Source organism: Nothobranchius furzeri, chromosome 18 (genome assembly GCF_043380555.1).
Source record: "Nothobranchius furzeri strain GRZ-AD chromosome 18, NfurGRZ-RIMD1, whole genome shotgun sequence".
NCBI classification, from domain to species: domain Eukaryota; kingdom Metazoa; phylum Chordata; class Actinopteri; order Cyprinodontiformes; family Nothobranchiidae; genus Nothobranchius; species Nothobranchius furzeri.
Window position 1 is genome coordinate 35906282 of NC_091758.1, and position 27241 is coordinate 35933522.

Genomic DNA, 27241 nt, shown 5'->3' on the forward strand with positions numbered 1-27241 from the left:
TCTGATTATGTGCATATATTTCTTTTGAAACAAATTTGTAGACCGTTTTTATCAGTTACCTAAATGATTAGAATTACATGTGGCTTTTAATAAAAGTGCTTTTTAAACCATTCTGTTAGTAAGTAACAGAGTATTAATTAAATGTAGAGATGCACAATATATCGGCATAGATATCGATCTGATAAGTAAAAATGGGCCGGTATTAACTCATACACTGCAAATGACGACTAAAGTCGTCATTGGCATTTTTTTACTGTGTGGGCGTCGAAACGAGCCCCCGCACCGCGAGAACAAACATCTCAGCTCTGAAGCCAATCTTCATCCACATACGCCACACGTCACGTGACCAGGAAGCAGAAAATCCATGTGTTAGGAGATTGTTTTGGGTCGCTGCTGTAAAAAAGTGAGGCGCGAACCGGAAAAGCTTCTGCCGATCACAATTCAACAACGGATTATGAAAGAACGGGTAAAACTAGAAACGCGCGGATTCTTCCTGATGTAAGAGGTGAGTCTCCGCTTTGTTTTGGTAGTTTTGGCGTTGACATCATCCTAGCGCACAACGTTCTGTGACTCTTAAAGGGACTTTACGGAGTTTTGAATTTTTATGCTCGCAATTGCCCCCTCAGGCCAAAAGTGTAACGGCAGCTTCAATAGTAAGCTCGTGCACGAGGCGCGCATGCTGTACGTGCACACTCCTCAACGAAAATAACAGCTGAGACAGTCCCGTGTGTGTGTGTGTGTGGCCTGGAGGACAGAGGACAGGAGAACGCGTAGCTAATTAATTAAATAATGTGGTTCTGTACCTTTCTCTTCAGCACAGCCGACAAAGGTTTAAGATGGGTCAGTCCTCCTGCATGCTCAGATCATTCCCTTCCCTTGCTTGAAAAATTGTTCCAAAATGAAAGTTGAACCCACATCTTTTTTTTAATCTGTGAATTCAATGCCGTTCGGCGAGTCTCAAATAAAAATTTGGGCATCTTACTGTAAAAAAATATACCATTAATGTAAAAAAGAAACTTTAAATTAACTATGTTCACATCCAGAATCGAACCCAGGACTTCTGCAAGAGAGTCCGACGTCTTACCAGGTGAGCTAAAGCACCAGTGATGTCTTTGTATCTGTAACATTTATATCCTTGATGACAGCTGAAACAACGTTCAAAGAACGGTTCGGAGCGAAAACGGCTAGTTTGTTGCTAATTTGCAGGAAATATCTAGAAGAAAGTTCTACAGAAAGTAGCTAAGGGTCCTCAGAAATGTAGCTAGGTTCATCACTAGGCGTTAGGAACAGCGACAAAGTCGCTGAGTTGGCACTACCTCTCTCTCTGCTGCTAAAGCTATGGATAGCAAATGCTACGGGCTATGCCTGAGCGTGAACGCGCATGAAGCAGCCTGCTTGACCCGAGCAGCTCTCTTTTTCTGTGATTTTACAGAAAAACAGGCAATCACAGTAAAAATGCCAGGGCTCATTCTACAGGACCAGGGCATTGCAGGAGAATGTATCAAGAAGAAATTTATTATTTCTATACATGTTTTGGCCGTCAAACTTCCATAATGTCCCTTTAAGAAAAGAGTGAAAACGTTGGCGGCGAAGGGCTTTTCTGATCAGGAAATGGCCGGCAGTGAATGAGTTAACAACAGATACTTTTTTCCATCTTGTTGCTGTTTGTGTATCTGTATTCAGAGGGTGAGGATGATGATAAAGTTCATTGTTTAGTCATGTGACAGTAATGGTAATCATCTCAGAAGCATAAATGTGTGAGGTGTGGGGAATTGGCAAGAATATGGCGATATAATATAAATCTCAGTACAAGAGAGATGATCCGATATATTGTGATACTTTTTAGACTGAACTCAGGTCAGACGCTTCTAAAACACACCCAGAGTTACCACGAGATCTTGTTTCACCAGAATGAAGGCGGTAAAAACAGCTGCCACCTAACAGTCAAACTTTGAATTGCACCACACAAAAGAAATAAAGTAAAGTTTGCATGAAAATCCTCAATAAAATCTCTTCACACTGCTTTTGTACATTGATTTAATACCTGAACACAAAATGTTGCGATATTTCTGTGTATAGTTATTTTCTTACATCTCTACTTATATTAATGTAATATTGGTAAACATCGGTTATCCGATATAACAACGATTTTAATGTCGGATATTGATATCGGCCAGCGAAGGATTCTTCTACGCTCCCTCTTCTCTTATTCGATTATCTATGAGTCACTTAAATACTGAAATTTTGAAAAAGCACAGATCCACTGCTTTGATGAATATAACGGGAAGAAAGTTTAGGCAAAGACGCATTTTTCCCTACAAAATTCAGAGTAATTTTACTTAGATTTGGGTTTTCACTTACTGTGCAGATTATCACCATCATTTCATTTCACTTCTAAACCAGGCGTCATTTTCTCCAGCCTCATTGGAGGAAAAGAATTGAACTGTTGACAATTTTCCTTCAAATGTGGATTTCTTCAGTGATTTGAAATTCTTTGTGGAGAAATAGAATTTCCCATTTCTTCCAGCTGAATGCCTCTCAACATGTAACAAGGGCAGACAATGTGGGGAGTACAGAAATGGCCAAACACAAAAAGGGGCCCTGAGAGTTCAGCACCTGCTTTTAGAAAAGAGACTCTCAGTGCCACTCTTCCCCCTGGATCCCCCACCCAGCCCATACCCTCTATTTGGGGCTGGTTGAGTCTGTGTGTCAAGTTGTACAGGGGAGTGATTACTGCTCCATTAGAGGAGGGGGGTGGTGGGGGGTGCGAGGTGGGAGTGCTCGAGCAGGAAGCTGGGAGATGTAGCTGCTTAAATTGGACCACATCTACTGAGAGAGAGCAGCCTGGAAATTACGCCACCGCCCAAAATCCCTTTCCACGTAAAAAATAAAAAATAAAATAGGCAGCCTCCACCGGTTCTCTGCATCTCTTCACTCAGGGAGAAAAGAAGGCTCTTCTAAAATATACCTGTAAGGTGCATCGGCGCTTTTTCTCCCTTCACTATGCTGAAAATGCTCCACGGTGCCTTTTATGCAATCAACTCTAATTTTAGTTAAAACTGGGCCTATTAGGGCTTGTTAAATAAAAACAGCTATTATTATGCAGCTATTCAGCTAATCCACTCCATTTAGAGCTTTTCCAGAACTGTGATGTGTAAAACAGCTCGGGATGCAAATGATTTAAGTAAGTGTGGCCGCGTTTCACACATCAAAAATGAAAACACGAGGCTGTAAACGGACAAGAAAAACATCAATCTAGTCATCATCACAAACCTTTAGTGTTACTCCCAGAACATTGATGGCATCTTTGACCTGGTCGTGAATTGTCTTTTGCGTCAGCTCCTCGCACACCCACAGGCCCAGACTGCACACAGCGATGCACCTGAGTAGCAGAAAAAACAGACTTTTACTGTATAAATCCATTAGGAACTATTAAATCAGACATTTTATGATTCGATTTGATGCATTATGCTGCTGATGCTACCTTGCTCCTTCAGAGTGTTCCTTTGTAGCTGCCGCCAACAGGATGTTGACCAGATAATCCTGAGTGAAGAAAAAACTTCACGTAAGGTCATGCTTCAAAGGACCCAGACTTGTTGGTCATTATTAAAGAGCAAGCCCCCCAAATAAACTTTTTTTTAGCTGGTAAACTAAATAAATGAGCATCTAATCGTGCTGTAGACACATGTAGTCAATAATAATCTGCCTAAAACGGTCAGTGTTGCGCCCTCTTCAGGTAAAAACTCTGCACTCCATTTGAATTTAAATCTGCCATCGCTATTAGCTACGAGGTACCCTATGACGTTAGCTGGTACCATATGATGTCACAATGCTGTTGTGAGCCTTTATGTGTGTGTATTTGTTAGCGGCTCCGCCCTCTTGGTCTGCCAGGCAAAGCCTCCTTGTGGTGAATTTTTCAAACAGGAAATGGGAGTGGAGTTAGACTGGAAGGGGGTGACTTGCTCTTTAAATTGGTGAAACAATAGTTGCTAGGAATTTTTAAAAGTCTTTAAATTGAGATTATTTTCAGTTATAGTAACTGTTTAAAAATACAACCCGGAGTTTACCCTTTTCTGGAATTATGTATGATCTTTTAGAGTTTTGTAAGAGTGACAGCCTTACCCTGTAATGAGATATAAATATATGTCAATTGTCTTTTTTTTTTGCTAAACCCACCACTCGTTCTGTTGAAAAGGGTAGAATGCCTTATCCAGGTCAGGGACGAGGTCCTGCCTTGAGTGGAGGAGTTTAAGTATCTCAAGATCTTGTTCATGAGTGAGGGAAAGATTGAGCGTGAGACCGACAGGCGGATTGCTGCTGCGAGCGTTGTACTGGTCTGTCGTGGTGGAGAGAGAGCAGAGCCAAAAGGCAAAGCTCTCGATTTACCGGTCAATCTACGTCACCTGGTGAGGTTTTCCGTGGACAGCCAATCAGGAGGTGACCTAAAGGAAGATCCAGGACATGCTGGAGGGATGGCTGGCCAGGGAACGCCTTCGGATTCCCTTAGAGGAGCTGGTCCAAGTGGCTGGGGAGAGGGAAGTCTGGGCCTCTCTGCGTAGGCTGCTGCCCCTGCGACCCAACCCCCGGTACGTATGTATGTATGTGTGTTTGTGTGTGTGTGTGTGTGTGTGTGTATATATATATATATATATATATATATATATATATATCATGTCTCAGAGAGTCACTAGTCAGCTAGTGGCCAGCCTAGGCACGCTAATGGCTAGCCTCTCCAATGCTAACACCAGCACGTCCAGGTTAACGCTAGCCTTTCCATGCTAATAGACAGCAGAGGGAGTGTGTGAACCAGCCAATGACCAGCCGAGGGCTGCTAGTCCCTAGCGTATCTAGTAATAACGCCGGTAAAGGTGCTGCTTCTCAGTAAGCAGCGCCAGCCTCTCAGTTACCGGTGCCAGCTTATCATTAATCAGGTCGGTAATTTGCTTCAGAATTTATATAGCCTCCTGCTGCTGGGCAGTAGTCTTAATTTTGGCTCCCATACCGCGCCATAATATTTTCAGAGTCATGCAAATCTAAACTCAGTTTACCTTATAATCCTCACTGCCCACAATGATGTCATTGGATCCAGGCACATTCTGCAGCACGGGAATCTGAAGGTAAAGGTTTGGAAAACACACGAGGGAGCCCAAGGTGGTCTGAGCCTCGATCCTTGGAGCCTGGCATAGATTAAGAAAACATGCAAATAAAAAAAAAAATAAAACCAGACTCATTAGAGGAAAAACAGAAACCCATTTCCAGGAAACTAAAAGGTTTCCATCCAGGAAAAAGCAGATTGATCTTTATCCATGTTTGTGTTGATATATAACAAAAAGACGAGTGAATAAAAGCATGATGGCTGCAGCCCTGAAGCAAACTGGACCGATGAGCTGCTGTCCAACTCAGATGGTAAAATGATATGGATAGATTTTAAATCACCTGGTAACAAAACAGAACGACAGAGACATATTCAGGATTAAACCTGTGCACACAGGCAGAATCTCTATGATTACCGTACTGGTGAGCCAATGTTATCACTAAATAACGTCAACGCTCACCCCAACTGCAAAATACGTACATAAGACTGTATGAACAACTAATCTTATTGTAATAACAACACTAAAACATGTAAGAAAAGGAAGTTTGCCTCTTTAAATATGATAGAGTCACATTAATGTGATGCTTTTGAAGCTTGTGTGCTAAGCTAAAGCTAAGCTAAATGTGTTAGCATGTTTCTAAAAACAGAGGGGAAACTTCATCGCAAACATTTTTCATCAAAAACAGAAATAATCTTTGTAGTTCTAGTTTTTGCCTTTGAAGCTCTTCCAGCTTTCAAGCATGAGGTAAAAATGTTGGAAGGTTTTTCTAAATTGCATTCTTTGAGTCAAACAAATGAAAGACATCAACAATATGCATCGTTTCCTCCCCGAAATGTTTTTATTGCTGCCACCGGATTTAAAAAAGGCTACAGTGCTAAATTAAAACCGAGTGCATATAGTGACTTTTCCCTCTGAAATCTTCATGAATAAGTTTTATGTGTTTTGAAACTTCTGACCCCACACATTTCTGCACAACCAAGTATAAATAAAACAAAAATAGTTTTTGTACCTCTGAGGATTCAGAATTGAGAACTCGCGCTGACGCAGTGATAAAATCTCCAAGCAGCATAGTGAAGCCCGGGAGGCCCAAGAAGAAGAACCGAGGAGAGCAGGAACGAACGATGGTGTTCAAAACATCCTGAAAACAGACATGAACGTTAACAGGAGGTAAATGTGGTTAACGGTGGTCCCACCATGGCTTGGGACCACCCACGGGAAGAAGAAAGCAGGGTGTGTCTTGGCTAGTAAAGGCTAACCATTAGCAACTGTCCGAGTGCTCATCTGATGAGTTCATTTAAAAATGATCAGACTTTGGTTCTTCTTCTGCTTCTCATCCCTCCTCAGGCTCAGGATCAAAGTCCAAAGTTGTAGAAGGCAGGATTCGAGTCTTACTCATTAATATGCATCAGCTTTGATTGGCTAACAGCAACACAACTCCTCCCTTTCCTTCATTTGCTCTTCCTTATTGGATCAAAACTTTGATGTGCGATCACAAGTAACAGAAGCCTGAACATGCTCCGCCATACTACAAAGTTGCTAATTGTTAGCTTCCACTAGCCGAGATGCGCTCTTCTCTATCCTGGCTGCAAAATCAATACAGCCTTTCCATGGGTGTTTGTAAGCCAAGGTGGGCGGGGCCATGAATGCTAATTTTCCCTGTGATGTAGAAGAGAGTATAGTTTTGTGACCCAGTCATTTTCCATCGATTTACGGGGGATTGAAGAAGATGTTCTGCACATATGTAACTCAGAGGGACCCACTGTTTTTCATAAAACAACAAGTCAAACAGGAAAAGAGACCTTTAAAGCAAAGGAAACATTTTCTGTGAGATCCTCATTGTACCAAACATAAAAAACAGGGGTGAGATATTTTTAATCCACTTCTTTAGATTTACTTCTTGAGTCTGTTTGTGTAAATAAAGCTGCAGCACCTTTTGTAAACGGGACGCCATGCGATCACAGGCCGACCGCACATTTAAAGCTTGGCGATGAAAGTAAATGACCCAACAGTATGTGACACTAAAGATCAGGAAGGAAAAAAAAAAACAATCAGGAAGTGGACGAAAGGCGGAGGAGAGGCAGCAGATGGATTGTTCATAGTGGATAAGAGGGAGGACAAAAGCCCTCAACTTTCATGAGTCACATATAGGTACGTACACAAGCAAACCTGTAATTAAAGCCAGAGACAAGGTATTGTGTTGTTGAGGTACAGCGTCTCAGTGGCAGATGGGTACTCTTTCAGCACTGACACTGACATATGCTACACAGCAGACGCTCAGACTGCTTAGGGACGTACAGCATTAAACCGCACAAGCATTAGGATGATAAAATGCTTTTTCAGGCAACCTGCAGCAAAAAAAACAAAAAGAGATATCTCTTTTCTTCTCACTGACAAGATGAAATACTTGACTTTAGTAATAAAAAAAAGATACTGGAACGAGAGTGCAGCATTTCAATAAGACAGAGCGATTGCCGTCTCTTATCGGAGACTTGTTTGTGCACATTTGTGTACAAAGCCAAGGTCCACGCTGGAAACACCTGCCCGGGCAGCTATGAACTTGTGCAAATCGGACAGTTCAAACACCCGCCTGCTTCTGCCAGGCACCTTAACAAACAAGTACATGCAATTTCCGTCTCGGTAACAAACACCCACAAAGACAGAGACGCGGTACCACCTATGCATTTGCGACATAAATAACCCAAACCTTCGGTAAACAGGGGACGCGGGTGAACAAAAGGAGAATGGAATAAACACACGGACGTAATAAGTAGGAAGTCAAACCAGCATCAGCACTGCATGTGGAAAATTGGTGGGAAGAGCTTTAGAGCTGAGGGCCAATTTTACCCTCATTTTGTTAGTAATTGACCTCTGAAGCATAATGTGCAGTGCAGTCAGAGGTAATTAGCAAGCAACAAACCGTTTCTTGATTGCCTGAAATAAGCATTTTAGAGGAAGCTACAAACGTAGATGGCAAAGTGCTTTCAATTGTATGTGTAAGTAGAGGGGACCTGATTTCAGGTGTGAGTAAAGAAATCAGAATTGACAAACGTAGATGAACCACATGTGGCGCTGTGTCGGCAGCAGGAACGGCCCCCGCATCAACAAAAGGTGCATTAATGTGACTCTGAATGGAGCCACCTCGGGCCTTTTTCTGTGTCTTCATCATCAGCGAAGAACGCCCCTGGGGTGACGGGGTTCATCCTGGCATTTCATCACTCCGCATTGTGTCAAAACACTCTGCTCTCAGTTGGCCAAATCAATTTTATTAAAGGAATCATCAAGAGTTTTCAAACTCAAAGAAGCTAACGGAATACAACCTGCTCATACAACAATCAGAGTGATTTTTGTGAGTGGCTGAATGTAAAATTTGGGTTCAAATTCATGCATTTAACAAAAAATTTGCTGCTATTTCAGCGCAACCTGTAAACCGTTTAGATGAACTGACTTTTAAAGATGGATTATGAGTATTGTGCTGCCATCGTAGCTTTGAGAGCGGTAACCAGCAAGCGACAAAGGAACAGGACAATAGCCCTGACCTTGGCACTCTGTCAGTTGGGAGGAGAATCCCACTAAAGGAGGGGTAGGTGACTCTAATGGTGAGGACCGACTCCGGGATTCCCCTTCTCCACCTATAAAACGCGGCTGCTAAATACGAACCACAAATAAAAATAATTAAACTTGAACATTTACTTCTGGAAGTCTGCTGGATCAGCCGGAGAAGATTCCTTCACTTTTCATGCAAAATGAATCCGTGTTTCAAAAATGAACATGTATATGATTTAAAGTGACTGAATATATATTTTCCGTTTGTATTTATTATTTGTTACAGAACGGGGTGGGGGTGGCGGTAGAAAAAGGAAGGAGGAGGGAGCGAATGAGAGCCACTTTCTTATGTTAAGCAGGCGTGCGGCTGTCCTCCATTGTGTGGCGTGAGGACTCTTTTCTCTGGCCAATTTGAGCATGCTTCAGTGGCCAGCCTGGCTCTGGCCCCCTAACGCATTATACAGAGCCACAACAAAAGCTGGAGAATGCTGCCTGCTCTCTCAGTGTGGCCCCCCTCATTGCTCCACTCTACACCACGTTCCCCAGGCTCCCCTCCCGCTCCTTCACACACTCACGCCCACACACACACGGAGGCAGGCCAGTCTACTGCGGGCCCCTGGCCGACGTGTCAGTCTAACGGAGCGCGACAGACGTCAATCCTTAATTAATCACGTATACACGGCAGGGGCTCAAAACATTATTTAACGACATGGAAAACATTCTAATAAGCTTGTCGCACTGCCAAGCGCAATGGAAACCTAGCCAAGAGGGCATATATGCATATATGTACGCACACACGTTTGCCCCCCCCCCCCCCCAATACTCCACCCGGCTCAGGCAGACTTTTTATCCCTGTCCTTTGTTTTGGGGAACTCTATTCATCTCCACTCATCTTTGTCTAGGAGCAATGGAGCTATGCCAGATTTGAATACAAGAAAGGGTGTGGTGAAAAGAGACGAGAGATGCCAAAACACAGCAGCGCTCCTCATCACCGCTGGTTGGCGGGCAGTTTTTGTTTTTAATTAATTTTTTACGTTTTTTTTTTTCTTTTTCACCAAGCCGTTATTTCAAAATTATAGCTTACCTTCAAATCCTTGGATTTCACTCCCTCCTGTACCCTTTCTCAAGTTGGGCCCAAGCACAGTTAATTAGCAATGCACTTTTTAAAGGGTAAAGCTGAATGATGTCAAAAACCACCAGTTGAATAAGAATCAAATTTACACGCTGGCGCTAAACACAAACTGGAGACATAAATGACTACTGGGTAACTGCAGATTGTGGTTTTCCAGCAGTAATAAGAGTTGTCCTGGGTTCGAATGATGCGCCATCTGCTGTTGAAAAATGGGAACAACGGATGACCTCACTGTCAGAGACCTGCTGGCTGTACCTGGTCATCGCTGGAGAAGCCCTTGTGCATGATGTGGTAGAGGTGAACCAGGAAATCGCTGTTGGGAAGCACATCCTGGTGTCTGGTCATCATCTCGCAGATCAACTTGAAGGCCCACAGCTTGCCTGCCTTGTACTCTGCAGGCATCACGGTCGCCTGTCGAGCACAGAGAAGACGAGGTCGTTACGAACACAGAAAGGGCTAAAACTTTTAATGATGCTGCATAAAACTCAAAAGTTAAAATGTGTGGATAAAGCGGGTTGGCTGTTGGATCTGACTCAATGATCTTGTTTCTGCTACCCCTTGCAGATAATGGCTGCAAATTCCCTGGTTGTGTCCAGATGGAGTATCAGGATTGGTACCTTCATCAGAAACCTGCTCTAGCCAAACCTATTCATGCCTGCTGCCCTCCAGTGGAAGATCTACAAATGGCATGGGCCAATTTTATTTCATAATTACTGTTAAGTTTGTTAAATAATTGCAAATAAAACACTTTATTGGTCAACATTTTCCCCTAACTCAAACTTACAGCCTTTAATCCATCCATCCATCCATCGTCGGGTCGCGGGGGCAGTAGCCTAAGTCGAGAGGCCCAGACTTCCCTCTCCCCAGCCACTTCGGCCAGCTCCTCTGAGGTAATCCCAAGGTGTTCCCTGGCCAGGTGAGGGACATAGTCCCTCCACCGTGTCCTGGGTCTCCCTTTAGGCCTCCCGGTTGGACATGCCCGGAAAACCTCACCAGGGAGGCGTCCAGGAGGCATCCTGACCAGAAGCCCGAGCCACCTCAACTGGCTTCTCTCGATGTGGAGGAGCAGCGGGTCTACTCCGAGCCCCTCCCGAATGAGTGAGCTTCTCACCCTATCTCTAAGAGAGAGCCCAGCCACTCTTCAGAGAAAACTCATTTCGGCCTCTTGTATCCGCGATCTCGTTCTTTAGCGCACTGCTTTCCCCCTCTGAGGCGCCGGATGGTGGACCAGAATCTCCTCGAAGCCGTACGGAAGTCTTGCTCCATGGCCTCACCAAACTCCTCCCATGCCCGGGTTTTTGCCTTGGCGACCACCCGAGCCGCGTTCCGCTTGGACTGCCGGTAGCGGTCAGCTGCCTCTGGAGTCCCACAGGCCAAAAATACCTGATAGGACTCTTTCTTCAGCTTGACAGCATCCCTAACCGCCGGTGTCCACCAGCGGGTTCGGGGGTTGCCACCACGACAGGCACCGACGATCCTTCCCCACCATCTGAGCCAACTCACCACCAGGTAGTGGTCAGTTGACAGCTCCGCCCCTCTCTTCACCCGAGTGTCCAAGACGTGCGGCCGCGTGTCAGATGAAACAACAACAAAGTCGATCATCGAGCTGCGGCCTAAGGTATCCTGGTGCCAAGAGCACATATGGACACCTTTATGTCTGAACATGGTGTTCATTATGGACAATCCATGACTGGCTCAGAAGTCCAATAACAAAACACCACTCGAATTCAGATCCTGGGGGCCGTTCTTCCCAACCACACCTCTCCAGGTCTCACTGCCGTTGCCCACGTGAGCGTTAAAGTCCCCCAGCAGAACGAGGGAGTCACCAGAAGGAGCGCTTTCCAGCACCTCCTCCAAGGTCTCCAAAAAGGGTGGGTAGTCTGAACTGTAGTTTGGTGCATAAGCACAGACCACAGCCAGAACCCGTCCCCCCACACGTAGGCGGAGGGAGGCTACCCTCTCATTCACTGGGGTAAACCCCAACGTACAGGCACCAAGATGGGGGGCAAGTAGTATGCCCACCCCTGCTTGGCGCCTCTCAGTGGGAGCAACTCCAGAGTGGTAGAAAGTCCAACCCCTCTCAAGGAAACTGGTTCCAGAGCCAGAGCCATGCGTTGAGGTGAGTCCGACAACATCTAGTCGGAACCTCTCAACCTCACACACCAACTCAGGCTCCTTCCCCACCAGAGAGGTGACATTCCATGTGCCAAGAGCCAGCTGTAGCCGAGGATCAGACCACCAAGTTCCCCGCCCTCGACTACCACCCGTCACACACTGCACCTGACTCCTGTGGCCCCTCCCACGAGTGGTGAGCCCATGGGAAGGGGGACCCACGTTTCCTCTTCGGGCTGTGCTCCATGGGTGAAAGCCCGGCCACCAGGCTCTCGCCAACGTGCCCCACCTCCAGGCCTGGCTCCAGAGGGGGGCCCCGGTGACCCACGTCCGGGCGAGGGAACACGGTTTCCATTTACATATAATTCACCATAAGAGGTCTTCTTACAGCCTTTAATTTATTTTCTTAACTGATTCACAAAATGAATGTTACCTTTCCTGTTTTTAATTAAAAAATTTACTAAATGAGTAAATAAAGTGTGTTTAAGTGTTTCTGATGAAAACACTGTCCTCGGTTTGTGTGTGAGGCTTTCTTTCCTGATATTTGACAATCTGGCTGTGAAAGTATGTCCACATTAAATTCATTTCCTCCTTACGTTTTAATTTTGTGCCCGAGCTGAATTTGGCTAGCATCGCTAAAAGCACAAACAGAACCTCCTGGTATCAGTCGTGCATTTTTATAGATATTGTTGATGCATTAAGGCACAGCAGACCTTTGTTGAGTCAAACAGCTGACGGAAGAACTTGCTCAAATTTAATGAAAAATCTGGAAAATGCTTTGCTGCCGTTTTTAGACGCAACATAAACGTAAGCACACAAAAGGCTCTCAAATGTAAGGGAAATGATTTTAACTGAATTAAGAATATAAAAGCCACAATACCCACTTACTTATTAAATGATAAAATAGGTAAATACTCTAATAAATGAAGTTGTTTGCATGTTGCTGGCTGTGTAAGCTCGTACCCTGAAGAGCCATGACGCAAGCATTCGAAGAGGAGGGATGAACAGCGGCTGGGGTGGAGACGACTGGTTGTCCACGCTGATCCCGAGGTTGTCCCGGATCTGTGAGGACACATTTCAGTTTACTTTAAGGAATCCATGTGTGTATAGTTAATCTGTAAGTGGGGGAGGGGGTCTCTTTTCCATACCTTGGCCAGCTTATGCCAAAGTTCGTAAAGGTAGGAGAAAACCTTGGCGTGGATTTTAGGGCTTCTGATATTGTTGACGTCTCCTAGGATACCCAGAATCCTCCTCCACAGGACAAAGGCAGAATCAGGATGCCAACCAGTTAGGGTCCCCCCAGCTATGATGCTGACATCATCAGCGAGACACTCGCTGCTGTCTGCAGGATCAGAGAGTTTAGGTTTGACAATGAACATCTATTTCACGGTGCCGGGACTTGAAAAGAAATCAAAGCAGATGTTAGTTTATAGAGGGAATAGGATTCAGTCAACAAATGCAGCAACGCTTTAATGATGATCTCATCACTACAGCAGCTGTTGACTTAATCCTATGGCTGTTTGTACTTTCCCCCATAAGTATTAGGATTTATTTGGCTAAAAAACTGAAAGAGTTTTGGGGGGAAAAGACACAAAAGACATGCATCATCCCAGTGATTAGTGGGAGAACAGCACCCCCTAGTGGGTAGAGGAAGAAATGCAGGCGTAAAGTTAAAATAAGCGTGGTTACTTATTTAACAGAAACAAATCAGTGTTTTTATTTTTAGTTTGTAGCAGAATATTTAAAAATAAAGCACATCTGTATAAGATAAAGAAATCCCATTCAGGATGAAAGATGGAAAAGTAACATGAGAAGTGAGGAGTATGAGGAGTAACAGCCAGGCAGCGGTACCCAAGTGGTGGGGCATGTGTAAGACAGACTGATGCATGGAGTCATCCAGGGGGCACTCTGTGTGCACCAGCAGGGCTGGTGAAGCGGGGGGATTCTGAGGGTAGTGGTAATTTTGGTGGAGGTAGGGAGGTGCAGATTGGGGAGATAAGGCACACTCAGAACCTAGAAACAACAACAAGGGGAAAAGAATAACATCTGGGTTTGTGGAAGGAGGCAGAGGGACACAATGATCACAATGTAATAAACATACAAGGATGTAAGGGGAAGATCACATGATGAGTAAAACAGAAACTAACGCTAAAGACATGCTTACATTATTGTATTCATTATAATAAACCATCTTAATCAAGCCACAAACTGTCTTAGTGAGACATAAACAGGGTTTCCCCCAGAAAAGGAGTTTAGCCTGGCGGTTTTGGCAAGGGGGAAGGTCGCGCTCTGTCCCGCAGCGCTCCTCCGTGAGAGCGGGGCGGGGTGGTTTCACACGCTCCGCTGCTGTTTCTCACCAGTATCAGCTGATGGAGGGCTCTAGTTTCGTTGCGCCGTTTGTGTCAGTGGACACGGTAGGGTAGGGTAGGGTAGTGTCGGGGAGGGGGGGCGGGGCATGACACTTAGCCTGGAGGCCCGCCAGGCTTATAAAGCGCTGGGGGAAACCCTGATAAAAGTGAATACATTGGAAATCCCTGCATTACTTTATCAGGCTGTGCCTAACTTATTTATCAAGAAGAGCCGGAAGCAACACCCCTCAGATAAACTTGCAACAAAGCTTTCAAATAATCCCAAATAACTGCTATTTTCACCTCCCGTACCTGCGAGAGCTTCGTTGTGGCTGAGCAGCAGATTCCCCTGGCTCTGGGGGTCAGCTGTAACATCCATGTGGGCCGACTGCGTGGACTGTGCGTCCGCCTCCTCTTCAAACGCCGGCCAGGTAACTTCAGCTTCGTTGAGGTAGCCATTGGACGTCTCACTGCTTATACTTTCACCTGCAGGCGAGGAAGGTAAAATGTAGATTTTCAGACACAAAGAATCACCTGAATTTTGATTTTTGCGCTGGAGGTTTTCAGCGTTTAACTTGCGTGATTAAATAATACCAAATTCTTAATTGTCTCACTTTTATCTCTGAGCTTGTGTCGTATAGAGTTTGAGGGTCCGTCGGTGTCGGTCTCAGTTGGACTGCTGCTCCGTCGTATATGGATCTAAACGTGCAGAAGATGACATGAAAATTTACACGGACTGAGTTCAACAAGCTCACGTGGACCCAAGCTGAGCCTACTCACCACGGGGGGCTCAGTGCTCTCCGTCTTTCCTTCAGACCCCCTGCTGTCAGAACAACAAGAAGTAGGGGACGACTCTCTCTTTTGAGCTGCAAGGCCAGATGGGATTTTAGGAAAAAATAATTAATCCGATGTGCTGAAAGTAACAGAATTCTGCCAAAAACCTGCTAAATTGTAAAATGTCAACAATGTAACTGAATTAAAACCCTATCTTGTATAAAAATGACTCAGGAGGCTAGTGAGCTGCATACAAGCTAGGCCTTCACAATCCAAACATCTTGGGTGCCTTCTTGCTGTGTTTGACTTCTTATTCTATTTTTGGTTCTTTTTTAAAACACAGAAAAGGTTTCTCTTTACCTTGCTGATGTTTCGTTTGCGGCTGCAAACTTCCTCAGAGCTGACGCTGATGGTGGCGTCACTTCCTACTCCGTTTATCTGCGGGCAGCAGGGGACGTTGTCGTCCCGCGGATAAACGGAGTAGGAAGTGACGCCACCATCAGCGTCAGCTCTGAAGTTTGCAGCCGCAAACGAAACTGTCAGCAAGGTAAAGAGAAACCTTTTCTGTGTTTTAAAAAAGAACCAAAAATGGAATCCTAACACCTGTTTTTCCTCTCAATCCACCAGAATAAAACTCATCTAGAGCCGCAGCTCTTACAGGATCGTTTGAACAAATACAAATAAAAGTTGTTTTTTCACCTACCGTATTTTCCGGACTATAAGTCGCACTTTTTTCATAGTCTGGCCGGTCCTGCGACTTAAACTCCGGAAAATACGGTAATTATAAGAATAATGTGAGAAACCAGAGGAAAAAAGTCAGGATTTTTTTTTCTCATATGTATCTCATTCAATTAAAAAACAACAACAAATAAATAAGCAAACAATATGCATATAAACAGTAGGGATGCACCAATACGTTACTGGTATCGGTGCCGATACAGATACTGATACCAGTATCGGTAAAAGTTAACAGATACCAGTAAATGATACCAATGCAGTTGCTTCAAAGTGACTTCACTGTAACTTGTCATTTCTGTTCACCTAATATTTTAGTTTTGTGATCACTTATATTGCTTTTTATCTACCTCACAGTCTTTTCCTATTTAAAACAGAAGAAAATAAAACCTGTATTCCAATTCAATGCATTTTTTTGTGTGGCAGAAGTATCTGTATCTGTATCGACGAGTACTCAGATCCAAGTATCGGTATCGTATCGGTTTGGAAAAAAGTGGCATCGTTGCATCCCTAATAAACACAATACAACTTGAACAAAAATATTCTGTCACGTTCCTTGTCCATGTTTCAGTTATAGCCACAGACATTCCTCACATTCATATCCACCCAACACACTTGATCTAATATATTCTCTCAACACTTTTAGAGTTCTTCACTCTTTCACTTCTCTGTCCAGGCAATTCCATGATTCACACCATTCACCGAAATACTCATTTCCTTCATTCTGGTCCTTTTTGACTTTTTTCTGAGATTTAGGGCAGAAATCTTTTTCCTCCTCTTCTGTAAGCATCAAAAACAGGAGATTTGTTGTGGATTTTGAATATTAAGAAAAAGGAAATGCTGTTGCAAGAAACAATTAACGTTTTTCTATGGGACGTTGAAATCATAAGTAGATCTAAACAATGACTGGTACCTTTAGTGTCTTTCTGCTGTGGAAATTAAATGCAGTTTTTCCATGAACAACCTGAAAAGCTGCTTAAAGCTGAATTCTTATTAGGATTAAAACATGAGTTTGTTTATTTATTTTTTTGATCATTTTTAGTCAAGGTCACTACCGTATTTTCCGGACTATAAGCCGCTACTTTTTTTCCCACGCTTTGAACCATGCGGCTTATAATGAGGTGCGGCTTTACTGAAGATTTTCCTTCACCTGCAGGGGGCGCTTTAGCAGAAAGTGAAACAGGTGGAAATCGAAGAAAGTGCTCATTTTAATTTAGCACATGCAAGCAGCCGGCACGACGATTTTTTTTTTCAAATCCATACCCCCTCATACTGGAAACTACACGTATGAGTTCATATGATGCCGCATTTAAGTTGAAGGCCATCGATCTGGCAGTAAAGGACGGAAACAGTGCTGCCGCACGTAAGCTTGGCATGAATGAATCCATGGTTCGGCGCTGGAGACGGCAGCGGGAAGATCTCATTCAAGCCAGCTTCACCCGGGGATGATGACAGCAACACGGACAGCGACACTGACATCGCCACAGAAAAGGTATGTGACGAAGCTCTTTTTTTTCAGAATCAGAATCAGAAAAGGTTTATTGCCATTGTCACTGAACAAACAATTCACAAACTAGGAACTTGCTTTGGTACTAATGTACTAATGTGCTACATATAACATGAATAATACGATTACAAATAGAATAAAACTTTCAGCTATAAAAAACATAATGAGGCTATGAGGCTGTTCAACTCCGACACTGAAGAAGAGGACTTTAATGGCTTTAGTGCGCAGGAGGAAGATGAGAGCAAATGACTTTTTCTGGTAGGCAAGTGTGTTTTATTTACTAACCAGGCATGTTTTGTGTGCAGTTTTTATTTTCTAGTCATCCAGGGCTTATTAATGCTGTGTCAGTGCTGTTCTTTTCTTCTAAACATGCAAATTACCGTTAATAACGTGTCAGTTCTGTTTTTATTTTATAACCATCCAGAAATATGAATGCTGTCAGTGCTGTTTTCTTGTCTAAACTTGCAGGCACGTTCACCAGTGTTTAAAATTCATTTTGTTGAATTAAAACAACAATGAAAAACCTCCGTGTAGCGTCTTTCCGTCTAATTATCTGATGTTATGGCCGTACATGTGTCGGACACCTGCATGTGGCTGCTGCGCCGCGGCTTGTATTTGAGTGCGGCGTGTGCATGTAGAAAACCTTTTTTTTTTGTTAGTGCGGCTTATATTGAGGTGCGCTCTATAGTCTGGGAATTACGGTAAAGTAGAAGGACCAAAGAGCCACTTGTGGCTCCAGAGCTGCAAGTTGTGACTATAAAGTTCTCATGCAATATTGTTAAGCTCTAATCATGCAAACTATTTTTCTGTACACCTTTTGTGTCTAATCCTTAAAAATATATTTATTTACCTCATAAATTGTTGATTATTTGACGCACGTTCACACTCTGGTTCAAACTTTGTTTCCCACATAAACACATCTGAGTCGTTTTGTTTATTTTTGACCAAATTGAGCAAAGTTCATTCCTCAAAGTACTTTTTCCTACAACAACTTTAGTCTGCACCAAGAAAGAAAAGATGAAAAATCTGTTTTGCTGTTTTTTAAATACTTTTTACATTAATTTGGAACAAAAAGGAGTTTGACATAATGGAAGATCATAATATTAGAAAAGTACTACAAGGATAAACCGTTTTATTCCAAGACTAGATATAGAATATTTATAAACTTTATTTTGTTTAATAAGATAAAGGATTGAAAACGTGTACATTTAAGTCGGTTGACGAGTTAAAATCTGACACAATTCCTAAAGCCTACATTTATCAACGTCAACGGAAAATGAACATTGAAGATTGAATTATTAGCAAGACTTCATAAATGTTTAAAAAGGTGTCATCAGCAAATTGGCACCTCACCTAACAAATGACTTAAGACGAAGAAGTAAAACTGCAAAGACTGTGAACAGACACAATGTCGATCAGGAGGGATGTTAACTCGTTCACTGCCATTGACGACTAAAGTCGTCATTTGCATTTTTTTACTGTGTGGGTGTCGGACGAGCCCCCGCACCGTGAGAACAAACATCTCAGCTCTGAAGCCGATCTTCATCCGCGTACGTCACACGTCACGTGACCAGGAAGCAGAACATCCATGTGTTAGGAGATCGTTTTGGGCCGTTCCTGTAAAAAAAAGTGAGGCGCGAACCGGAAAAGCTTCTGCCGATCACAATTCGACAACGGATTATGAAAGAACGGATAATGCTCGAAACATGCAGATTGTTCCTGATGTAAGAGGTGAGTCTCCTCTTTGTTTTGGTTGTTTTGGCATCGACATCATCCTAGCGTGCAACGTTCTGTGACCCTTAAAAAAACTGTAAAAACGGTGCGAAACGCTGGCAGTGAATGAGTTAGTGACAAACCAGGTGTGTGTGTGTGTGTGTGTGTGTGTGTACCTGGTAAGGTGTCAGACAGCTGCTGGGTGATGTCTGAGGTGCTGCTGCTACGTGGCAGAGGGCTCTCCATGCCTCCCAGCTCCTCTTCACCCCCACACTCTGAAAGCTGACACTCCTCCAGATCTGACGAGGGAAAAGCACCATCAGGCAAAAGCAGAAGCTGGAAAAACACACTAGGATGTTATCTTAGGGATATGCGGAGACGGTGCAGATGAAAACTCACATTCAAACATGCAAATGGAGATAAGTACTACCGTTACTGACACCGCGTGTTTTTACAGCATGTTCAGCCCACAGAAGAACCTACTTTTGTCTGAACAAACGCTGAATACGATTACAGGAGCTCGTGAGGGATGGATGACAAATGCAAACACACAAATACATGCAATCCCTCTTAAAACACTTTACCTGAGAGTCTATGAGAGCAAGCAGAGTTACCGGAAGAGATACCAGGCAAGAAAGAGCTCACAGTGTGGAGCAGCATAGGAACACTTTTAGCAGCGGGCAAAGCCTCGTAAAGATGGACACAGTTGCTGATGGACTGGCTTCGCTTAGCTTCCATCAGGCAAAGACAAGGATAGAAGGGAGACAGTGAGAACAGCAGAAAGGTAAATGAAAGCAGCAACGCTTTCAAAATCAGACATTTGAATCAGAAAAGTGTCACAACTTCAGTTAAGTTTGAGCAAAAGTGGTTTACAAACTGGTTAAAGGCCTGAAAATGAAAATAAAAGGTCTACACTGAAAAAAAGTGTGAAACAGATTAAACCTGAAGAATGAATAATACAGATGAAACGGACAAGAAAAAAACAGCTAAATATATCTTGAATAGGGATGCACCGATGGATCGGCATTTGATCCCAATCGGCCGATAGCGCCCCTATCGGTTTTGATCGGAGTTTTCAAAATAGATCAAAGCAGACCAATCAGACCATTTTAGATTAGGTTACATTTCCTTTATTCCCAGATTATGTAGTTTGTAGCACTCATTATAATGTTGTAGAAAATTTCTGGCCAATCCACGTGATCGGTATTGGTGATCAGCATTCTTTGATATCGGTATCGGTAATCGGCAGCAAAAAACCTGATCGGTGCATCCCTAATGATGAATGTATAATAATTTCTCATTATTAATCTATTTCCCTTTATTTATTGCAGTTAAAGTCTGACTGAGAGACCTGTCCAAGGTGGCAGTAAAAATACAACATTATTAAACTAAATACAACAGGTATGCAGCATAAACAAAACATCTAAATTAGCATCAAACTGTGACGAAATTACGAGAATAACCTTAAGACCAACTTCCCCACAGTTAACTATTCTAGCAGCTTAAAATCCTTCTGAAGATCAGTGATTATTAAAAGCAGAACATTGAAAAATTGTAGGAAAATTCCTTTTTCATGCCGATATCGTCGTTAAAATTTTATCTCCAAAGGCATCAGAATCCGTTCCCAGTCTTTAAAAGACGACTTTTACACAGCATTCACATTTTATAATAAGAATAATAATGCATTGAACTTATATAGCGCTTTTCTAGACACCCAAAGACGCTTTCACACACACACATTCACACACTGCTAGTGATGGTAAGCTACTTGTAGCCACAGCCGCCCTGGGGAGGTCTGACAGAGGCGAGGCTGCCATTTGGCGCCGTCGGCCCCTCCGACCACCACTAACACAGGCAAGTTGGGTGAAGTGTCTTGCCCAAGGACACAACAGCAGGATACCCCTGGCGGGAGCTGGAATCAAGCCCATGATCATGAGGCAACCCGCTCTACCACCTGAGCTACTGCTGCTATACACCAAACTCTTCAGCTCCTTCTCCTCTCTCTGAAAACGTAAAAATTATGACAGGCCTGAGCTAAAGTTTTAGAGATGTTTTTGTTTATTTGGCACAAATCGTAAGTGTGTAGAGACAAACGGCTAAAACAAACAAGAACCTTCCCCCGAGGCATGCTTTTCTTATCTGAAATCTTTTTAAGTTTTATCACTGATACACACAATGAGTAAGATACATGACTAATAAACACATCTCAGCATCACACTTATTTAAATGGTAAATGGTTTGAATTTGATACAGCAACTTCTAGAGTCCTGGAACCCCCCAAGGCGCTTTACAACATTCACCCATTCACACACACATTCACACACTGATGGGGATGAGCTACAATGTAGCCACAGCTGCCCTGGGGCACACTGACAGGCGGGGCTGTCGAGCACAGGCGCCACCGGTCCCTCCGACCACCACCAGCAGGCAACTTGGGTTAAGTGTCTTGCCCAAGGACACAACGACAGCGACAGACTGAGCGGGGCTCGAACCTGCAACCTTCCGATTACGGGGCGAGCACTTCACTCCTGTGCCACCGTCGCCCACACACTTTGATTTATTTAGGCTGTGTGGGTTAAATAAACAAACTAAGACACAGGTAGCTGTTGAAATAAAGACACTAATTTATGGGTCTTTTTTCTGGTATTATTCTACTCTCTAATAAAAAAACGTGTCATCATAACCACCAGAAATGTGTTCACTTGCATTGAGTGCATTCATAAATGAACACTGAGCCCTTTTCCACCATTCGGAAGACAAACAATAACTCTGTTTATTTGCGTGTGTAAGTGTAGCCAAGTTTCTGACAGTAGTCAACGCTGATGCATCACCATTGTGCCTGGATAGCACTTCAGACTCTCACAGAGAGAAAGGACGCTTCTCCTCTCTGCTTTCAGCACACTTTAATTACGCCTTTCAACAAGGGAGGCACGGCGCGTGTGCTACAGGCCTCACGGCTTCTCATTTATGCTCATTAATGAGTATTAATTACACTCTTGATGAAACTATCAAAAACGGCAGCGCAATGGATGTGTGGGCCGTCTCCTGAGGAGCAGAGAGAAGGGGCTGCTGGTCCTTTGAAGATCAATGTGGGAGAAATCCAATTAGGATAAAGAACGGAGGAGAACCTGAAGCGCTCGCCTTTAATGTCCATCTCTGCTTGTGCAGTAATACAAACAGGCTAAAGAGCAGATGCATAAACATGATGGAGGTGTTGGTGCACGCATGCATAAACACCCACCATGTTTGTTTAATAAAGTTCTGATTGCGTGATTTTACTTGTTCGCTGTATGAATGCAAGGCAAGTTACCAAAATGACGTTTTCATGTTTTATTATTTGAATTAAGACTGAATTGCAGGAACAAAAACACACTGCTGCTACTTATCTATCACCTTTATAGGTTATCTTTCATTTAACCCGTGCATCAGATAAGGGCTGTCTGCAGAGTCCAAAGCTGGTCTTTGACGTGCTGTGGAGGGAGTTGTGGTGTGTGCCTGCAATCAAGCTGACATGGAATGTGTTGACAATGGCCGGTAATACGTAAAAGGGAACAAAGAAGGCCATCTGCTAGCCTTTTTGTCTGCTGTTTGGCCTTACGGAGGCACCTGGGGCCATGCACACAAAGACTTCTGCAGAAAACAAACATAGCTGATAAACTAAAAGTTTATCACAAGCTCTTCCAAACCCCAAAGAAAAGATTTAGAACAGGAAGATTTTATCTCATGTTTAGTATTTGTATCCTCGGATGGAACAGCAACATAAGAGTGATACTCACCAGAGGCTTTCTGTCGGACATTGTTGCGAGCTTTCTCCACACCAGGCGCTCCTGAGGTAGTGGCTGAGCGGATCCTCATGGGCTCCTGGCCTCCTGGCCCTCCGTGCTCGCCTTGGTTCCTCCAGCTCAGGGAGAAGGAGCGTGCAACGGCAGATGACTTCTGGGAGTCCTGGATCACTCCTGACATGTGAAAACCAAGCATGCTGAAGCGGGTGTAGACATTTCTTTTCCGTTAACTAAACTCAACAAAATATAGAGTTGGTTTGTGCCAGAGTTTGTTGATTTTTTAAAACACTGAATGAGATGTTTACCAAAATCCAGCACAAAACCAAACAGGATTTAAAGCCTAAATTAGTTTCAAGTGGTTTCCCCACACATGCAAATCAGATTTGAACTATTTAGGCCGATAAGGCTAGCATTTTTACTCATTTGTCTTAAACAGCAAATTCAGCTTAATGGGTTTCTGCACCCCCCTCAACTTTCAGGCCTGTCTAAAGTAAATCTCGTCAACTTTACTCGTTTGTGAGGCTCCGTCGGGTCAATTTTATGACTGCACACAGACTTTACTGCACCATGATATATATATAATATGGAACAAATGCCCTAAAAGACACAGTTGAGCCAGGAAAGATCCTCACACAACCACATTACCTCTGATTACCACTAGAGGGAGCACATGTCCCAAACAACACTAGTAGGATTATAAGTTTTTACTTGACAAGTCAACTTTGGCCAGTTACTCAATCCAAATGAGTTTGAACTTAAAATGCCAAAATCCTGAGCTTTTTAAACAAAGCACCTGTTTATTCCCCTTACCGCGTCCTCTCTGCTTCTTCTCCTTCTGCTCGCTGAGTTTGTCCAAAGGCAAGTTGGCCATGTCCAGGCCATAAACGGAGCGTGCCAGCACAGCTGTCATGGAGTCCATGATGCTGGCCCACTCCGTCACCAGCTCCTCCCAGCAGGTAAGAGAGGACAGCACTGCCAGCAGCTCGTCCCAAAGCTCCCGAGAGATAAACACGCAGAGGTTTGCTCGAACCCAGGCCACAATGATAGTCTGACAGCAGGAAGACAAGAGAAGAATAACGTGGTAGAAAATCAAACTAAGTGACAACATTAACCTCATGCATCTTTAGAATTCCTGCACCTTCGCCTAATATGAGCTGGTGAGTTTTCAAGATTTAAAAAATAAATATTATTGTGCTACATAGGGATGGGTACCTCTGACATTTGAATCGATTCGGTACTAATTCCCGGTACCTAGGAATCGATACCGGTACTTAACGGTACCAATTTGAGATACTTTTGAGTGTTTAATATTTTAATTCTCTTCTATAATTAAGTATATATTTTTCTCAATATATAACCATATTTGATAAATATCACGATAAATAACATACAACTGTTTGTATTTTAACATCGTCCTTGTAGTTTTATAAGCTGATAATTAAACTGAAGAAAACATCTTTACTGTGAACTAAATTTACTGTGTATCTTCATTCCTTTTGCCGTCCTTTTTCTTTGATTTTTCCTACTGGGAAGTTAGAATTTCTGAGGAGAAAGCGAACGCACCATTAGCTGATAACAATGGTGGCAATGGAAGCTAATTTATCAAGCTAACGTTATCTTAAACAGTTTATTTAGCTGCTGGAGCAGATTAAAACGATGATGCCTCACACTTAGATCGTTGTCACTGGTTTCATCTTCACCCGTCGCATTTAGTAAAGTGAAGCCAAACTTTAGAGCGCGTTCATGTTATTCTAGTCGGAAAATCGGAGTTCCGAGGAGAAAGCGAATGCACCATTAGCGAAATGGAAGCTAACATATCAAGCTAACGTTATCTTAAACATTTTATTTACCTAACGGAGCAGATTAAGATGAGGATGTCTCACTTAGATCGTTGTCGCTGGTTTCATCATCACCCAGTTACCCATCACATTTAGTGAAGTGGACCCAAGCTTTAGCGTGCGTTCTTTCTACCATGCTGCTCTGTTTACAACTCGCTCGCAGCGACCGACGTAACGCTCTTGCTCATGCGCAGCTGTCTAGGCAAGTTCTCGTTATGAAGGACAGGTACCGAAACGAGGCACCGTTTCAAATGACGTGAATCGGTGCTCATTCGGTACTATGGAATTCGGTCGGTACCTTAAAAAGTACAGAATTTGGTACCCATCGCTAGTGCTACATAAGCCCTTTCAAAATCTTGAACATTTTTAAATTAAAGCTTTTTCAAGTATTTCAATCACATTTACATTGAGTATATTTAATTTAAGTACTAATACCAACCCACTTCTACGCCGACTATATAAATGCTGGCGAGCTGCAAATGTTAAACGCTAATGCTAGCTTGAGTTACTGTTACTGTTCTTGTTAGTAACAATGGAAAACCACAAAAATGAATGTTGGAGCACACATGTAATGTTCCAGGATGTACTGGGAAGATCCAGACTTTGAACGAATGCCAGATAGATCCGCGACTGCCTTCTAAGTTATTTACACATGCCTACACGGCTGTACACCAAGTTTCTCGCTTCAGGCAGCGTCATAGAGCCATTGAGGTAAACTAGCCAATCAGCACGTTTGATATTTATGTCTTGGCCACGTGGGCGGGGTAACCCATTATAGAGCTTTATTATAGGGGCGTGTCTCCTGGGACTCCTGGGCCATTGTGAGCCCCAACAAAGTTTCATATGCTACATAGATGCAAAAAGAACAGTTTCCAATTGTAAAAAAAAAAGTTGTTCTGGAACTCTTAAGATCATAAAAAGGACGAAAAGATAATTTTGAAACTGTAGAAAACTTTTAGTAAAGTCCAAATAATTTAGGAAAAAGTTTCTACGATTTTTCCCAAATCATTCTCTACAATCTTAAATAAATCGGATCTATTCTCTTCTGTTTACCATAAAGTAAAGCAAAGTACATTCGGGCATACCCTAAAAAGTATGGATGCCAAACTTTCAGCAAAGCTGTCTTTTCTTTGGTTTTCTTGTGGCCTCTTCATCACAGCCTCTGTGATCCTCAGCAACACTTGTAGCAGCTGCTCCCTGGAAAACAAACAAACAAACAAACAAACAAAACAGTGCCAGTTAATACGTCCTGAAATTAAATTTGATTAACATAACAGGAGGCTATTCAACATGGCACTTACCACGTCTGCATGCTCATGCTGTGCTCCATGATCATGTGCCGGTAGATGCTGAGTACACTCTTGCACACCTCTACTTGGTTTTCCAGGAGTTTAGGCACATCCTGGCATGGCTCCAGCAGGAACACATTAGATGAGTTGGTCAGGAACACCTAGAAACATAAATAAATAAATGTGTGGCTGAGAAAAACCCAAGTAATAAACAAACTGACTCGAACATGAAGACGGACCTGTAGTGTGGGCTGCGTGCCAGCTTTGATGTCCTTGTTCTCGTCCTCGGTCAGAAATCCCCGATTGATGGCACTGCTGAACGAGTACGTCCTCCCCCAGCTGGATGAACGTTTGTGACCGTGACTTTCCAATTCCTTTGGGAAGACAGAGCCAATCAAAAACGCCAAAACAGAAACTATACTAAAGTTAGCATGCCTATTCCAGTTTTCATGGTGTGTCTTCAGACACTCCATAACTCGTCATTAGAAGTGTTTGCGTGCATTCACTTCAAGTCTGCACAGTTTCTTTCTGTGGTTTCTACCTTCATGCTGTTTGTCTCCGATATGAGGATCTGCTCAGAGCTGTCGTCCACTTCATCTTCCTGCGTCGTTTTTTCAGGTTCCGTCATGAAAACGGGGTTCTCCTGCAAGATCCACGTTCTGTAGACTTTGATTACCTTCCTGGTTGCTGAAGCTTCACATGATGGCAACAGGAACGCCTTTTGGAAATGGAAATTAACTTTGATCAATAATGTTCTAAGACTTTACAATCCTCACTAACCCCCAAATTCCACTACCTCCGCTCCGCTCCGCTGCGGTCCGCCCCCGCCTTCCGCAGCCGCTCGCTTCCGAACTCAATTTTTACTGGTACCCGCTCTACAACGGCTCCGCTCCGGTGCGGAGACCTGAGGTGGGCAAACAAGCATGCGCGGGATTTTCAAGATCTTGCGATACAGTCCGAGCAATAAACGCGGAAGTTAGATCCAAACACCCGTTGTGTGGGAGAAGCATCGACATGAGCTGTTCAATCTGCCCATCATTTGTGTTGAGATCAGCAGTGTTTGGATCAACAAAATGTGACTACTTTGATAGCGGAAACTGTATTTATGGCTTACTTTTGGGCATTTAAAGTTCAGCCGCCATTGATAGTTGTTAAAAGTTGTTAAACCTGTGCATATGAAACAAAAAACGCCTTTTGTTTATCGATTTATTGTGAAAAACGGAAGTTGTGCTTGCTCCTTTTCCTGTTGGGCCGTTGTGATTTCTGTCCATTGATTGCGGAGGTGCTCCGGCGTCCGGCAAAAATAGGATCGATTCTATTTTTGCCGGACGTCGGAACAGAGGGCGGCGCATGGCGCCGCACTGCCGGAGCA

The 27241-nt window shown here is 43.5% G+C and overlaps 1 protein-coding gene across 7 annotated transcripts in view; it reads right to left on the minus strand.

Moving 5' to 3' along the window:
• Window positions 1–27241, minus strand: part of ralgapa2 (Ral GTPase activating protein catalytic subunit alpha 2) — a 126731-nt gene that overhangs the window by 44974 nt on the left and 54516 nt on the right. For 5 of the 7 annotated variants that reach the window (XM_054741500.2, XM_054741503.2, XM_070546715.1 and 2 more), the window contains exons 11-29: window positions 26411–26587; window positions 26109–26243; window positions 25882–26030; window positions 25666–25777; window positions 23553–23790; window positions 22737–22916; window positions 19545–19691; window positions 19137–19259; window positions 15012–15097; window positions 14846–14930; window positions 14544–14717; window positions 13735–13896; window positions 13032–13225; window positions 12847–12945; window positions 10027–10182; window positions 6106–6234; window positions 5049–5177; window positions 3485–3543; window positions 3274–3382 (exon numbers count right to left, since the gene is read on the minus strand). In XM_054741500.2, coding sequence (XP_054597475.2) covers window positions 3274–3382; window positions 3485–3543; window positions 5049–5177; window positions 6106–6234; window positions 10027–10182; window positions 12847–12945; window positions 13032–13225; window positions 13735–13896; window positions 14544–14717; window positions 14846–14930; window positions 15012–15097; window positions 19137–19259; window positions 19545–19691; window positions 22737–22916; window positions 23553–23790; window positions 25666–25777; window positions 25882–26030; window positions 26109–26243; window positions 26411–26587 — 2643 coding nt within the window. The remainder of the gene's footprint in view (window positions 1–3273; window positions 3383–3484; window positions 3544–5048; window positions 5178–6105; window positions 6235–10026; window positions 10183–12846; window positions 12946–13031; window positions 13226–13734; window positions 13897–14543; window positions 14718–14845; window positions 14931–15011; window positions 15098–19136; window positions 19260–19544; window positions 19692–22736; window positions 22917–23552; window positions 23791–25665; window positions 25778–25881; window positions 26031–26108; window positions 26244–26410; window positions 26588–27241) is intronic. The other 2 variants (XM_070546717.1, XM_070546718.1) reach the window with 2 other exon arrangements.